The sequence below is a fragment of the Puma concolor genome, chromosome F2, assembly GCF_028749965.1.
Source record: "Puma concolor isolate L17-30 chromosome F2, mPumCon1.1.hap2, whole genome shotgun sequence".
Classification (NCBI taxonomy): Eukaryota; Metazoa; Chordata; class Mammalia; order Carnivora; family Felidae; genus Puma; species Puma concolor.
In genome coordinates, this window is record NC_141684.1 from 65480527 (window position 1) to 65495712 (window position 15186).

The 15186-nt window shown below is 35.3% G+C and overlaps 1 protein-coding gene across 4 annotated transcripts in view; it reads right to left on the minus strand.

Annotated features, from left to right (window-relative positions):
• Nucleotides 1–15186, minus strand: part of PREX2 (phosphatidylinositol-3,4,5-trisphosphate dependent Rac exchange factor 2) — a 299299-nt gene that overhangs the window by 152983 nt on the left and 131130 nt on the right. For 3 of the 4 annotated variants that reach the window (XR_015247064.1, XM_086696065.1, XM_086696067.1), the window contains exons 12-18: nucleotides 12996–13099; nucleotides 12309–12358; nucleotides 9427–9502; nucleotides 7376–7448; nucleotides 2815–2957; nucleotides 2622–2714; nucleotides 793–941 (exon numbers count right to left, since the gene is read on the minus strand). Coding sequence is in view for 3 of the 4 variants with exons in the window: in XM_086696065.1 (XP_086552191.1) it covers nucleotides 793–941; nucleotides 2622–2714; nucleotides 2815–2957; nucleotides 7376–7448; nucleotides 9427–9502; nucleotides 12309–12358; nucleotides 12996–13099 (688 nt within the window). In the remaining variant the exon portion in view is untranslated. The remainder of the gene's footprint in view (nucleotides 1–792; nucleotides 942–2621; nucleotides 2715–2814; nucleotides 2958–7375; nucleotides 7449–9426; nucleotides 9503–12308; nucleotides 12359–12995; nucleotides 13100–15186) is intronic. The other variant, XM_086696066.1, reaches the window with a different exon arrangement.

Genomic DNA, 15186 nt, shown 5'->3' on the forward strand with positions numbered 1-15186 from the left:
GAGCCTACTTCAGTTTCTGTTCACCCCCTCTCTCTCCCCCTCCCCTGCTCACACTCTGTGTCTCTATGTCTTTCAATAATAATAAATAAAAGTTAAAAAAAAATTTAAAACAGATTATAAAGCACAATCCCATTTTATAAACATAGGATTGTGTAAATCTGCATCAGTACTTAGAAAAATCAACTGTCTGAATTTCAAAAAATAACAATGGTTATTTATGGGTGATATGATTATAAGAAACATGCCTTTATTTAGAAAACTCTATCCTTTAAATTTGCTATAATCAACATGATTTTCTTCTAATCATAGGTAGATGGATAGACCTTTTTTTTTTTTTTTTAAAGAATGGACATATTACTAAGTACAAGTGCACACACACAAGTGTATTTCACCAACTTCACCATTTCTTATAAACATTTAATGATAAATGGTATCAACCAACTCATAGACCTGAAATTCTTAGAGCTGAACATGGGGAATGCAGTTCTTTATTATCAATTGTTCTACTAATTTTCTTCACTTGTAATCAAAGTCAGCCCAACCCAGACCAGGAAAATTTGGGCCACAAAAATAAAGCATTATTTCCACTGAAACTACCTGATTTGAGTAGCAAGCATGAGTATTATAAGCAAAGCAGTTTTTCCCAACATTTAAAGACCAGTATTAGTGATGCTGGTAAGGTTTAAATGTTCTAAGCACAAGATACTTAATTCTTGACGTGTACTTAAATTTTCTATTTTATTCATTTTTGTATAATTTTTTAAAAAATCCCACATGAATCATACAACTTACTCCCTTGGCTTTGTGCTCACAAGAACTCTTAGTGGCTTTCTGCTGTTTAAGCATGATTTCAGGAAGCAGTCCACTTCATTGAAAGGTCTCATAAAAACTAGGTCACCATTAATAGCAAAAATCTTTTTCCCAACTTCCATGCCAGCCATCTAAGAGAGAAACAGCAAAAAAAAAAAAAATATATATTTTAATAAGGAATCTATTTTTTTCACAGAATTAGAAACTGAAAAGACCCAGAACATACAGATTTTTGACATTTTAACACACATGCAATGTTTTTATACAACTTGACACAACAGAACTGTGGGGGAGATAACACACTTATCATTCTCTTTGACATAGTTTTAAATTTGATCACCCATTTGTACTGAAACCCACCCCCTTTCTTCTATGTTTTAACTTTGTACTCCTCCTGTGACCCTCTTTCTATTGTATCTTATAGTTCTTTTTCTTATTTCATCCTTTAAACTACAATCAAACACTAGGTTAATTTTTTTTACTGTGTTTTCTTTTTATATCCAATTAACTCAGAGAGGTTCAACCTCTATGTGGCCGTCAATGACAACCAAATATGCATCACCAGCATGATATAGCATAAGTATCTTCAGGGCAGGAGAGGAATGGCCTGGAACTCGACAAAAAGAGCTCCAAAAAGCACAGATTGCCCGAGGCTGAAAAGATGACAAGGAAGACATTATCTCTCCAACCAGGCCACCATTCTTAACCAGTTCTACTGCTTATAAACTACATGCTGCTTTGATTATCAGCTAAATGATGAAAACCTGGCAGAGGATATTTAATTAATGGCATAGACAGATGAAGCTGTGCCCTAAGAACACCCTCAGAAAATGTCTGGGAAAAACATTTACTTCTCATAGAAAATTACTAAAAATAGTCATTTGTTGGCCAAGCCCACCAAGTATGAGTTGACCAGAGTTATTTTGTTTGAAATTAATGTGGTGTACATAAAACATTGTCTTGCATGAGTCTGTGTTTTGGTAAAAGACAGAAACCTTGGGCATTAGCAGATAGGAGGATGGATGGCAGTTTACTACCAACTTTAAATAGATTCAAAGTTTAAAGCCATGTTTCATTCATTCTCACAGGCTTTATTTAAGATTTTATATTTAGACATTTTCTTGAGGATTAAGGCATTGTACAAGCCAGGCAGCAAGGTGAGAATATTTTAAATCAGATATATTTAGGATATAACACTCCCAGTAGGTTCCATGAGGACAGGAAATTTTATCTTTTGTTCACTGCTGTATTCCCAGAGACTAGAACACTGCCTAGCATATAATAGGTACTAAATAAATCATTCTGAATGAATGAATAAATGATCAGGAGATTCCTCTGTTTAAAAGGCTGGTGAGGTGAGAGAACATCAATCAGCATTAACCTAATGAGAAAAGAAGTCGAAGCATGTGCTTTACTGATGAAAGTCATATTTATGAGTCAAAAGTGACAGGTAAAGAAAAGACCTAGCCCTTGATCTAGTGGAAGAGTTATCTGACATACATAATACAGCCCCACTGGATGCAGTCTCCACAGCATTCCAAGCTAGAAAGATGCACAGGGAAGTCCCAGGGTCATGGAATGAGCCCAGCGGCCTCCTAGGATGTCATGAAGTTCATAGCTATAGATCCTTACAAAATCTCCATCCAGCTTTCTTTGAGTGCATGGACTCTGTCACAAATCCCAAGAGCATCTCGTAGAACTTCAGAATAAGATCATTCAGTAACACTATTTTCAACAAAGATACTTAAAAGCTGATTTCAACTTGTTTGGAACTTCTATATTTTTTAAATAAAAATGCTAATTTACATTACCTCAGCATTAGACCCCTTTTCTACCAACTTTATTATTGGAACTTTATTTTTGTCTTCTAACCCAAAACCATAGCTGCCTTCATTGGATTTAATCTGAAATGCAAAATATTAACATTATTCATAAAGCAACTACAAAAACAGGTACAAATTAAACAGAATAAAAGAAGAAAACTTATATAGCATGTTAACTTACCAATAATGATTTGGCTATAACATTTTCCACTACTTTTAAATCATGTTTCATAAGTCGGTGCTTCATATTTGATCCTTCCATTTCCTCATCCGCAAAAAAACGAAAAAGTAGGGGTTCATCTTTGAATTCACTTTTCTCAAGGACTACAAAAAACAGATCCAAATTGTTCCAATTAATCCAAAAACCAAAATTATTTTCCACACTCATAGACATTCAGTGAACAAGTTACATTCACAAAGATCCCTGTGATACTGTTCTATTTCTACACCTTCAAGCTGATGTTTCCTTTAAGTTACTATTAGCTAAGGATTTTGAATTTTTGAGTATTTTTTCAATGTTGAATTTTTTGTACTTACCCGTCTGTCACTTTCCAGATTAAAATCCAAATTTAAATAAAAGATTATATTGAATCAAAATATGTATGCAATCCAAAACATAGAAATCTACAGTGTTTTGAATTTGTAGTGAACATTTGGAATATGTTTTTAATATCCTGAACAATTATGGGAAAATTCAAATGGGTAAATGTTACTCTTATGTGTGTGAGCAATTCCCACTGTGGTCACTTTTGTTCCAACACTTCAAACCAGAATTGTATCTTCTGGGTGAAATGTGATTTTAGTTTCCACTAATTCTTAGTTCTTTTCTGTTTAAAAACATTTTTCTCAAATATTCTTATTTCAATAAAGGTCAGTTTTTTCCCTTTTATCTGAATGTTCATATTTTCACCCAAAGTCCCTAAGATTCCTGGCATGCCCTGAGGATATAGGGTTTATGTTTTGTTAACCTTTTTAAAAATAAGGCTAGGGGCACCCAGCTCTGTCGGTTGGGCATCCCACTTTGGCTCAAGTATGATCTCTTGGCTCTGGAGTTTGAGCCCCATGTCGGCCTCTGTGCTGGCAGCTCTCAGCCTGAAGCCTGCTTTGGATTCTGTCTTCCTCCCTCTCTCTCTGCCCTTAACCCCACTCGTGCTCTGTCTCTGTCTCTCTGTCTCTGTCTCTCTCTCTCAAAAATAAATAAACATTAAAAACTTTTTTTAAAAAGGCTAAATATTGATAGAATTTATATTCAGTGAGATCCTGACAGCTGGCAAAATGTTTTAAAAGAGGAATCTTCTCTATTTCTATTTATCTATCCTTAATACTTTGAAGCGCACTTGTTGGAACAGCAGGATTCATTGAACCAGGAAGCTAAAGAGAAGGTAATGGTCCCATGGCACTGTAAAAAGTTTGTCTCGGAAATACAAATCAAAACCACACTCAGATATCACCTCACGCCAGTCAGAGTGGCCAAAATGAACAAATCAGGAGACTATAGATGCTGGAGAGGATGTGGAGAAACGGGAACCCTCTTGCACTGTTGGTGGGAATGCAAATTGGTGCAGCCACTCTGGAAAGCAGTGTGGAGGTTCCTCAGAAAATTAAAAATAGACCTACCCTATGACCCAGCAATAGCACTGCTAGGAATTTATCCAAGGGACACAGGAGTACTGATGCATAGGGGCACTTGTACCCCAATGTTCATAGCAGCACTCTCAACAATAGCCAAATTATGGAAAGAGCCTAAATGTCCATCAACTGATGAATGGATAAAGAAATTGTGGTTTATATACACAATGGAGTACTACGTGGCAATGAGAAAAAATGAAATATGGCCTTTTGTAGCAACGTGGATGGAACTGGAGAGTGTGATGCTAAGTGAAATAAGCCATACAGAGAAAGACAGATACCATATGGTTTCACTCTTATGTGGATCCTGAGAAACTTAAGAGAAACCCATGGGGGAGGGGAACAAAAAAAAAAAAAAAAAAGAGGTTAGAGTGGGAGAGAGCCAAAGCATAAGAGACTGTTGAGAACTGAGAACAAACTAAGGGTTGATGGGGGGTGGGAGGGAGGAGAGGGTGGGTGATGGGTACTGAGGAGGGCACCTTTTGGGATGAGCACTGGGTGTTGTATGGAAACCAATTTGACAATAAATTTCATATATAAATAAAAAAAAAAAAAAAAAAAAAAAAGTTTGTCTTTATGATGAAACAGACTTCCAGGTCTGGGATTGATTCTGGGTGTAACATTGGGAGAATTGCTTCCACTCTTTGTTTTTTTTAAATGTTTATTTATTTTGAGAGACAACGTAGGGGAGAGGCAAAGAGAGAAAGAGAGACAATTCCAAACAGGCTCCATGCTGTCAGTACAGAGCCCAATGCAAGGCTCGATCTCACAAACTGTGAGAGCATAACCTGAGTCGAAATCAAGAGTTGCTGCTGAACTTACTGAGCCACCCAGGAGCCCCTGAGAAGTTACTTAAACTTTTGAACCATAGTTTCCTCATCAGTAAAATGAGGGCAATAAAACCTTCTTCATAATGTACAGAACTAAAATGAAGTAATAAGTGTGATTACATTGCCATATAGAAAGCAATACAAAATGACTGCTATTTTGGGGCACCTGGGTGGTTCAGTTCCTGTCTCCTCCTCTTTCTCTGCCCCTCCCCTGTTCTCTCTGTCTCAAAATAAATATACATTTTAAAAAATGATAGCTATTTTATTTCATTATTTTTACAGAGTTCCACATAATAACTGTTGACTGGATGATGTATGTATTGATCTTTGAATGGAAGATTGGCTGCCAAATGAAGCTATCAACCGCAAATTAAAAAGTGACACAAGTCACAGTTGACAACACAAATGAGAATACACTTGAGATCAAGTTAGGTCTTGACTATGTGATCTAAGCACTTTCCCAAAATGTACATGGTATTTTGCTCCTGCTGTTTTCCTCCATCAAACAGTCTGCCTAACAGGAGTGAGGAAGACACCAGCAAGGCCAGGCAGCAGTCCAATTGGTTGTGCTTTACCAACGTAGACTTTTGTAGAGAAAACTTTTGTTTTTAACTCAGTATTTTTTAAATTCAATATTTTAAAATATGTAGATAAAATTACTGCTCCTCGATGCTTTAAAGAGAAAAACAATTAGAATATTTGAAGGTTTTCAGCTTGACACTATAGTTTCAAGTCCTTATAATAATGTCATTTTCCTCATTCAATAGTTTGTTCTTCATGGACTGGTATTTCTCTTTCACAACTCATACAGTGTTCTAGAGATAGTGGGATATAATGCAATTCCCAAATGAATGTATGCTAACCAAAGATGCTCTCAACATCACTGAAACTTTTGCTATCCTTCCTTCTTCGTAAAAAAGGTGATAACCTTCTGAAAGTAACTGACAAATAGGCAGAAGTGTTATCCAGTATCTGTTTATAAACATATAAAAGCAGTGAAAAAGATTGTTTGGGTTTGTGGAATCTGTAAGACGGTATGAACAGAGAGGAAAAACTAAGTCTCATTATTTTTATAAATTTAGGGGGAATGAAGTCATCAAACAAGAAAGAAAATCTTTAATTACTAGACAAAATGAAACAGATTTTTTCTAGAGATTTAGAATTTTATCCTCTGAGATAATTTTAAAAGCATTTTTTCGGGGTGCCTGGGTGGCTCAGCTGTTTAAGTGTCCAACTCTTGATTTCAGCTCAGGTCATGACCTCATAGTTGGTGGGGTCAAGCCCCACGTCGGGCTGTGCACTGACAGTGAGGAGCCTGCTTGTGTTTCTCTCTCTCCTCTCCCCTCTCCCCACTCACACACTTGTTCTCTCTCTCTCAAATAAATAAACATTTATAACAAATAAATAAAAGATCTTTTTCTAAAAAGAACAATAATTACCCACCATATAGGTTCTCATTTAATCATTAAAAATTTTTTTAGGGGGCGCCTGGGTGGCTCAGTTGGTTAAGCGTCCGACTTCGGCTCAGGTCACGATCTCGCGGTTCGTGAGTTCAAGCCCCGCATTGGGCTCTGTGCCATCAGCTCAGAGCTTGGAGCCTGTTTCAGATTCTGTGCCTCCCTCTCTCTCTCTGACCCTCCCCCGTTCATGCTCTGTCTCTCTCTGTCTCAAAAATAAATAGACGTTAAAAAAAATGTTTTTTAATGTTTATTTTGGGGAGAGAGAGACAGAGAGACAGAGACACAGAGTGTGAGCTGGGGAGAGGCAGAGAGGGAGACACAGAATCCGAAGCAGGCTCCAGGCTTTGAGCTGTCAGCACAGAGCCTGACACAGGGCTGGAACTCACAAACTGTGAGATCATGACGTGAATCAAAGCCCGATACTTAACCAACTGAGCCACCCAGGTGTCCCTTATTTAATTATTTAAAAATACACCGGCATTCAAAAGAACTACAAGTCTGATCTAAAATTATTTCATTTTTTTAAAAAAGCTATTTTTAAAAAAAACCAAAACTTCTAGTTGAAGCTTTTGCTTTTCTGGAATCAGTCTAGAAAAACAGAAGGGAAGTCATGGCAACTGGTAGATAATAGTAACTAGATGTAACAATGGCACCAGTGGTGAAATTGAATGCAGATGTGGTGACCCAGCATGGACAAGTGGCAAGACTCACACAGTTTTGCTGGTTCATCTTGAAATGCCTTAATACTGAGATACTCCCAGGGTCCTAACAAAAACAAAACAGTGAAATACATCTGTAAGCTCCTAGAATAAAAATCCCTTACCATGGTGCATAAATCCATTGTCACAGAGTCCGACGCCAAATATCATTGCCTCTTCTCTGGTACGGCAATCCCCCTGTTAACCACATAAAAATATACCACAACTTAATAGGCAACCCAAGGCTTTGTTCTGTCTTTAACTCATCTGACATTCCCAGCATGACACTGACAAAGCCATTCATTTATTACACCATACATTACTTTTGTAAGCCCAGAATGTACCTAATTGCTATATATCTATATAGATTTATAGATAGATATATTTATCCACTTGATTATGGAAATACCTTTTTTTGACATTAAATGAAAAAGCAAAGATTTAATATTTCCTGAGAAAAACCACAGTGTTTAAATATGAAAATATATAAGTTAACTTAAATTTATTGCTACTACAAATGATCCCTTTCTCTTATTTTTTCAATCCTGTACACCAACTGTGCAGCCAGAAAATAACCAAATACTGAAAACACACTAAATACAATTAATGAAAAATCATTGTGCATGATCTGTGCTGTCACTTTCCTGGCCTTGTTCTTTAAGGACACCTAAAGAAATCAACTACTGTCAGATGACTTGTAAGACACTGAAAGTAGGTTGTCTGGCTGAGCCTATACGTGCAAGCTTCTCTGTCACTATCCTGCAGAGAAAATAATCAGATCATACAACTGAAGCAATAAAGAAAGCCCAATACATACGTTTTTATCTCACATATGTTTTTATCTAGAAAACTTCTGGTTTATTCATATTAAGTATGTAATTCATATTAAGAATATATTCATATATATGAATACGTGTGTGTATGTGTGTGTGTGTGTGTGTGTGTGTGTGTGTGTGTGTGTGTGTATGTATGTATAAACCTTACAGTTGTAGGTTTTGTGGTTATAAAGTGCTGTCTCATCTTATTTCTTCCTAGTCAGGTTGGCCCCTTACTGTTGCCTGAACTCTGTGCTTATTTTCATCCTTGCTTTCACGCTTCTAATCATTCACCTACAATGCATGTTTTGTATGTTTTGTCCACTCATTTGTTTTAAAGTATCTGTTGTTAGTCCTAACAAGTTATTCTAATATCCCTGTGCCTGTTTCTCTGTTAGATAATAATTCCAGTAAGTAGTAATAAACACTTGTGAAAATAAAATCCAGAGAGTTTAAGTGACCTGTCCAACTTTGCAAAACTATGTATCAGCAGAACCATCATCAGATGCTAGGTTACCGAAGTCCCAGTCCATTGTCCCAATTTCTACTACAAAGAATTTCTAAAGACATTATTGTAACAGACCCTTCAGAAAATCTGAAGAAAAAAAATAATTGCAACCCGGTCCAGCTTTTGAGCAGCTTATTCTATTCTTCTAATGCTCACACTTGAAAAGTAAAAAAAAAAAAAAAAAAAAGAAAGAAAAAAAAGCCAAAAAGAGAAATATTGTTTGCTCATTGATTTCCATGGAGTCAGAACTTTATTTATTAAGCACCAAATTTTGCTTCAAAACAAAACAACTTTCTTCAGTTTTCTCACAGAGTCAACATATAGTACAAGTTCATGGGAATTCTATGAGATTATAATTTCTATGTGAAACCCTAATTCTGATACCAAGTACAGAACCAATTCCAATGACACGTATTGACCACAATGTTATAAAAGGCTCTGACTCTAGTAAGCCCATTGGATATGTGAATTAGTTTTTATCTAAAGGTAATTGGTTTAATCTAAAATCTTAACTTCAAAATAGAATACACACTTGCATGAAAGTTCAGTGTATGTGAATAGGTACACTTCAGTGATACTCGAATTACACTTAGTTTTCTTGATGGATCTCAGTTGATATTTTAAAAATAGGAACATCTTCCTCTTGAGAAACCATATAACATAAAAATCAAGTTTGAAGACTCTGAAGTCAGATTACCTAGATTCAACTCCTAACTCTGCTTCATATTAGCTGTATACACTTGGCCAATGTATCTCACTGCGTCCCATCTGGGATTAAAAAAAAGTTCCTAAACCATCTCAAAGTTTAAAGCAGCAGTGAAAGTAACTCAGCAACTTCTATTTATCTATTTACCTGTGCAATTAACCAGTCTATCAGTTTGTTGGCCATGACTACAGATTTGTAGGTTCTTAAATGGTAGTCTTTATCTCTACAAAGGAAACAGAAGCCAAAACCATTAAGCAAGAGGACAAGTAAGCGCAGGAAAACATTTCATTGAATATCAGTGTGCAACAGAAGATTCTATACAATCTGAACCTATTGTCCAAATTATGTGCAAATAAGAGAGGTTTACAAGGTATATATAACACTTAAAAACTCCTCCATTAGCTCATATCAGAAGAGACCCACAATGATATCAAAGCAGGACATTTCTTCTTTGACATTTTCTTATATACCAAGTAGATTATTACTGTTTTATTATCTGATAATAACATAGCTAGAAATATAATATCTCATTAATAAAAGAATAACAAAATAGAACTTCTTCCCTTAAAACAAGATAGACTCTACACACACACACACACACACACACACACACACACAGGTCCTCAAAATGTAGAGAATAAAGCAACCCTTTTATTCCTGAATTCTCCAGGAAGGCTGGATTCGCACGAGAAGATTATTCGTTCGGCTCAGCTGCAGTGGCAGATAGCAAGGCTGTCCTGAGGTAAACATGCTGAGAACCCTGTCATTCATTTTGTCTGATCAGAGCACGGACAAGTGACACCACATCCCCAGGGAACCAAGGGAACCAGCCGACTGTACATCAGCCTATCCTTTCAGTAGACTTCTCAGATCTGAGAAATCACTCAAAGTTAAGTTAGATACCAACAAAGTGTTCCTGATCAGAATGGGGCCCCAAGGGCAGAAATCTATAATTCATTCATTTTGCAGGGCTGGATCAAAGGGAAAATGACAGTCTTTTCAAAATGTCTAAAGATCCGAACCTCAAACAACTTGAAGTGATAAATAATTACTAGCTCTGTTCACAGTTCTTCAGCCCGTCAGCAATTTACAATTAATGCTTACCTCATTTTATCCACTTTCATAAAAAAAAAAAAAGTCCCTCAAATATGGTTGAAATTTCTGAGATTTTAGTAATAAAAACACTAGGTTAGCAAGTAATCACAGCAGATTCTTTTTTAAAAAAATCCTTTTAGGGGCGCTTGGGTGGCTCAGTTGATTAAGGATGGAACTTCAGCTCAGGTCACGATCTCGCGGTTTGTGACTTGCAGCCCCACATCAGATCCTCTGCCTCCCCTCGCTGTCTGCCCCTCCCCACACATAAGCCCACACACTGTCTCAAAAATAAATAAACACTAAAAAACTCTTTTAAAATCTATCTCCATGTTTCTGATACCTCAGTACCCATTTCATTTTGGTTTCCATAAGCATCAATAAGAAGGAAAAGGGCACTCAGTCTATTACAAACCACATGTGGGGCTGTGAATTCTTCACCCAAGCAATTTTTCTTTTTGTAAGCAGAGTTCACACATATTAAAAGCATGACTATCATACACTCCATCCGTTTTATGGCTTTTTTTCCCTATAAATTCTCCCTTGACAACTCATAAACACTTGTCATTTCTAGCCAAAGAACAATTCCTTCATATCAGCTCGTACGGAAGGTAACCTTCTTGATAAGAAGTCCCCTACGGCTAAGAGATCTTTTCAGAGTACAGAGTACATTTTCTCACATACAAAATGTACCTAGGTACACAGGTGACATGAAAAATGTAACCACTATTGCTTTTTATTAGTTTAGCAGGAAAACAAATTTAAGTAGCCAATTAGTACTGAGTGAAGTAACCATCTTTTAGTACTAAGTTATCCAAAATAATTGCAGGGTGTCTGCTAGAAACCTAGCAGAGAATCCATAAATATGGGTTCGTTTTCACTTCTTTTCACTTCACAAAACTTGTTTGTGAACGTGAACAGGGCACTTTCAGAAGTGATGGGCAAGATTCTGTTTCTTCCTCCAGGATCTGCACCATGTTCTCTATAAAACATTAGTGGGCATTCCATTACACGTAAACAGCAACTTCTGAATTTATTGTTTGTTTGTTTTTTAAGCTCTGAGTTTCTTTGGAATTGGAAACCAGAATGAAAAATAGAAACATGGCACATCAAACATTTGGATTCCATAGTCATGAACTGAAAAGCCTCTTCATTCATTGTGGAAATAACACATCCATTTTTTTTGTTCTATGTGAATATTAAGTTTCAGTTAATAAACTCTGAATGATATCTGCCCATTGGAAATTAGTGTAACATTACACTACATTCTTTAAGTGTATATGTTACAAAAATACAATAATACTCCTGAACATTTTTATTAGTAACAATAAAAAACTCAGTTTTCTGCTGTCTTTTTAAAGACATAAACTGAAAATTAATTATGATTCCACTACAAAAAGACAGGCATATCTCTTCAGAAGGAAAATCATGGTTGAGAACAAAATTATAAAATTTTACTTATTAACTCCAAAATAATTTTTAATTTTCAAGTACAAAATCTTTTCTTTGGATAAAAAAGTATTAGAAGGAAATATTATGAAAATACACATCCAAGTTTCGATTATACAATTTAATGAAAAAAAAAAAACCAATATACAGTAATCATAGTATTTCCAAATCCTCTCCCAGTCAACTATTACTTACTAAATATTAACTCTGGATTATTTCATTATCAAACCTGTAGTTTAGTATGAATTAATGGCAAATAATTTTAGAAATCAGAATAAAAAGAATGGAAGAAACTGCGTAAATAGAGCCTCAGAAAATTTAGGAATATTTTAAGATAAGTTATTACTTAAAATAATCTTTAAAAGTAAACTTTTCACTTATGGATGAAAAACAAAATAAGCCAAGAGGTTCCAAATGAAGGATATTTACCTATTATGTAACATAAATATTTCCCTGTAAGTTGTCCAAAAGTTAGAAATCAGACTCACCTTATCACTGGAGTAAACAGACTATGGAGACGGCAATATAATCTCACTCCCTATTATAAAATAAAGATATGTCGAAAACAAGGAAGATCACTCAAAGACAGACCAATGAAATTGTTAAGACAAATAAATCCACCATAAACATTCTGGAATCACTGTATAATCTCTACCAATTTGAAAGTTATTCAACTATTATACTACATCAGAAAAATAATATAACTGAAACAATAAAAAGGGTTTTTAAAACTATTTTTCTTAAAATGTAAAATTTACAGACATAAGTAGAAAATAAATCTATGTAGCAATACCTCATACTACACATTCATTACATGTCAATATAAATTTTGTCAAGTGTGCAAACAAAACTGTCACATAAATTTTATATATTTACATTATTTTTTAACTTATTCAAGTATAATGGCCACTTGTTACTACATGTGACATTGTTTTGAATATATACGATCTTCTGAGTAATGCAATTTCGTTACTTCCATTTAGAACTACAGAAGAGAACAAAAAAAGTGATTGAACCCTAAAACTCTTTAAACAGCAAGAAGAATTGAGAGGCTTGCTTACCTATGCCATTTTCTATGGCATAAGAATTCTTTTAAGTCTCTCAAAAGCATTTCATCCTGGTAAAGTATGACATGAATTCTGCTATTGATAAAAGGTTCTGGGAGAGGATGTTACCTTTGAAATCACATCCTGCATCTCATTTCGTGGATAAAATGTTCCATCATCATAGCGAAATCTATATAACATCTGTTCTGGCTTGAATTGATGCTTATCAGTAACTAAGAACATAGAAACAATATATTAAAATACTGACAATATAAAAAGTGGCAAATACAAACAAATTTATAAAATACAAATTCCCAAACATTGAAACTTGGAGTTTTACTAAAAACTTTTGTTTTCCTAACACAGTAATACTATTTCAGTAAGATTCATGATAAGGTTTTGTTATATGATACATTTATAGTTTCCATATAATGATTTAGGAAATAGAGTTTAGCAACATTCAACTAGCATAGTGTGCTGCACGTGTATAGTGTATTACTTTATTTATATAAATATACAAAGTTGTATTTTCTATTTCTCCACAATGCCACAAAGTCAAGCAAAAAGGGTCCTTTAAAGAGCGGATAATCTAATTCGTGGGTTATCATTCAATTCTGAGTCCTAGAAGTGAATTTTAGTATTTATCTGTTTTACCCCACAGCAAACAGGCCAAGACCACACATACACCAATCTTGACCATTTATCCTGTGTTTGGAACTCTGGAGTAGATTATATAATTTCAATATGTAACTTATCCCAAAATTTCAACAGTTTTCTTAAGCTGAGAAATGCTATTCTTACATGTCATTTATTTTTTTTTTCTCAGCAGAAATGAGAACGGTCATCCTTCACTTTCATCCTTGAGATAAGACTTTCATATTCATAAACACTCCTATTTAACTTCCTTTCAAGTTTTCTTCTTTTTAGGAGAAATTATTTTACACACAGTCTAACAAAGACTTTCTTTGGGAAAGAAAAAACCTCAAATTAAACCTCAAAGAGTTTATATTTAAATGTTTTATTTACAGGGAATGCAACATTTGCAGAAGAGATAATTTGCTGCAACAAGCTCTATTTTCACGATTAGATGGAAGACTTTGACCTTTATTTTTGTTAAAAATGTTGAAGGGGGAGAAAAAGTTGTCAGAATTAATTTCCATGAACTACATTTGGTGAATCCAGAAGAAAGCTGAACGACTTATCTCTCTCTCTCTCTCACACACACACACACACACACACACACACACACACACACACACACACGTGAAGTTTCAGCTATTCTACCCCAACCTATCCAAACTATGTGCATGGCTTGCAGCCATCAGATCGACACAGGACTGCTGCCAAAGAAAGAAAGACAACACAGCCTTTTGGCATCTTTTTTTCCAGATCAAGCCAAAAAGAAAAAAGCATGTGTGAAAGAAAAATAATATTGAGAGACATATTTTGAAATCTTATGGCTTGTTTCAAGACCAGTTATTTATTTCTTCTCAGCAATCTACCTCTTCTCATTTTTATCTCCTAAGATTCATTGAAATAAATGATTGTCTTGATATTTCAAAATTCAAGGAAACATTGGGCCCAAATGTCTCCTGCCACAATAAAAGAAGTGGTGGTTTAAAATTCTATTCAAAATGGAGTGCTTTGTTGTATGGCAAACTCTTGTGACCTTGACAACTCATCTTGGGTTAATTTGCAACTCTTAGCTGTTGCCTTAAAAAAAACAGTGAATAGTTTTGCACTCAACTGCACTCCCCCGACTTCTTGAACATGGAAAATGGGTTTATGAGTTGTTGAGAGTTCAAGTTATCTTATGGGGAAGGTTGCTTAATGCCATCTTTTAAGCAACTATGCGATACAGTGATATTACTAGGGATACCCTGGTAAATGTTTAACAACTGGCTTTCTTGATGGTGGGAAAGAAGAAGTGCTGATTTGTAGTATTCACTAATTTCTGTGGTATTAAATAATCCCACACTGGTCAATTTCAAACTACCATAATAAAGTCACTGAACGCAGAGTTAGACGAGCAGTGATACATTATTATTTACGATTTCCATCACACAGAAATAATAGATTTTATATAACACCAACAATAACAGATAGAAGAAAAATAACACCAAGAACATAGAAAATGTAGTACAACAATTAAGAAGTGATGAGTTTTAATAATATATGAACTTCAGGGTGCCTGGGTGGCTCACTCGGTTAAACATCCAACTTCCGCTCAGGTCACGATCTTGGAATCCGTGGGTTTAAGCCCCACATCAGGCTCTGTGCTGACAGTTCATAGCCTGGAACCTGCTTCGGATTCTGTGTC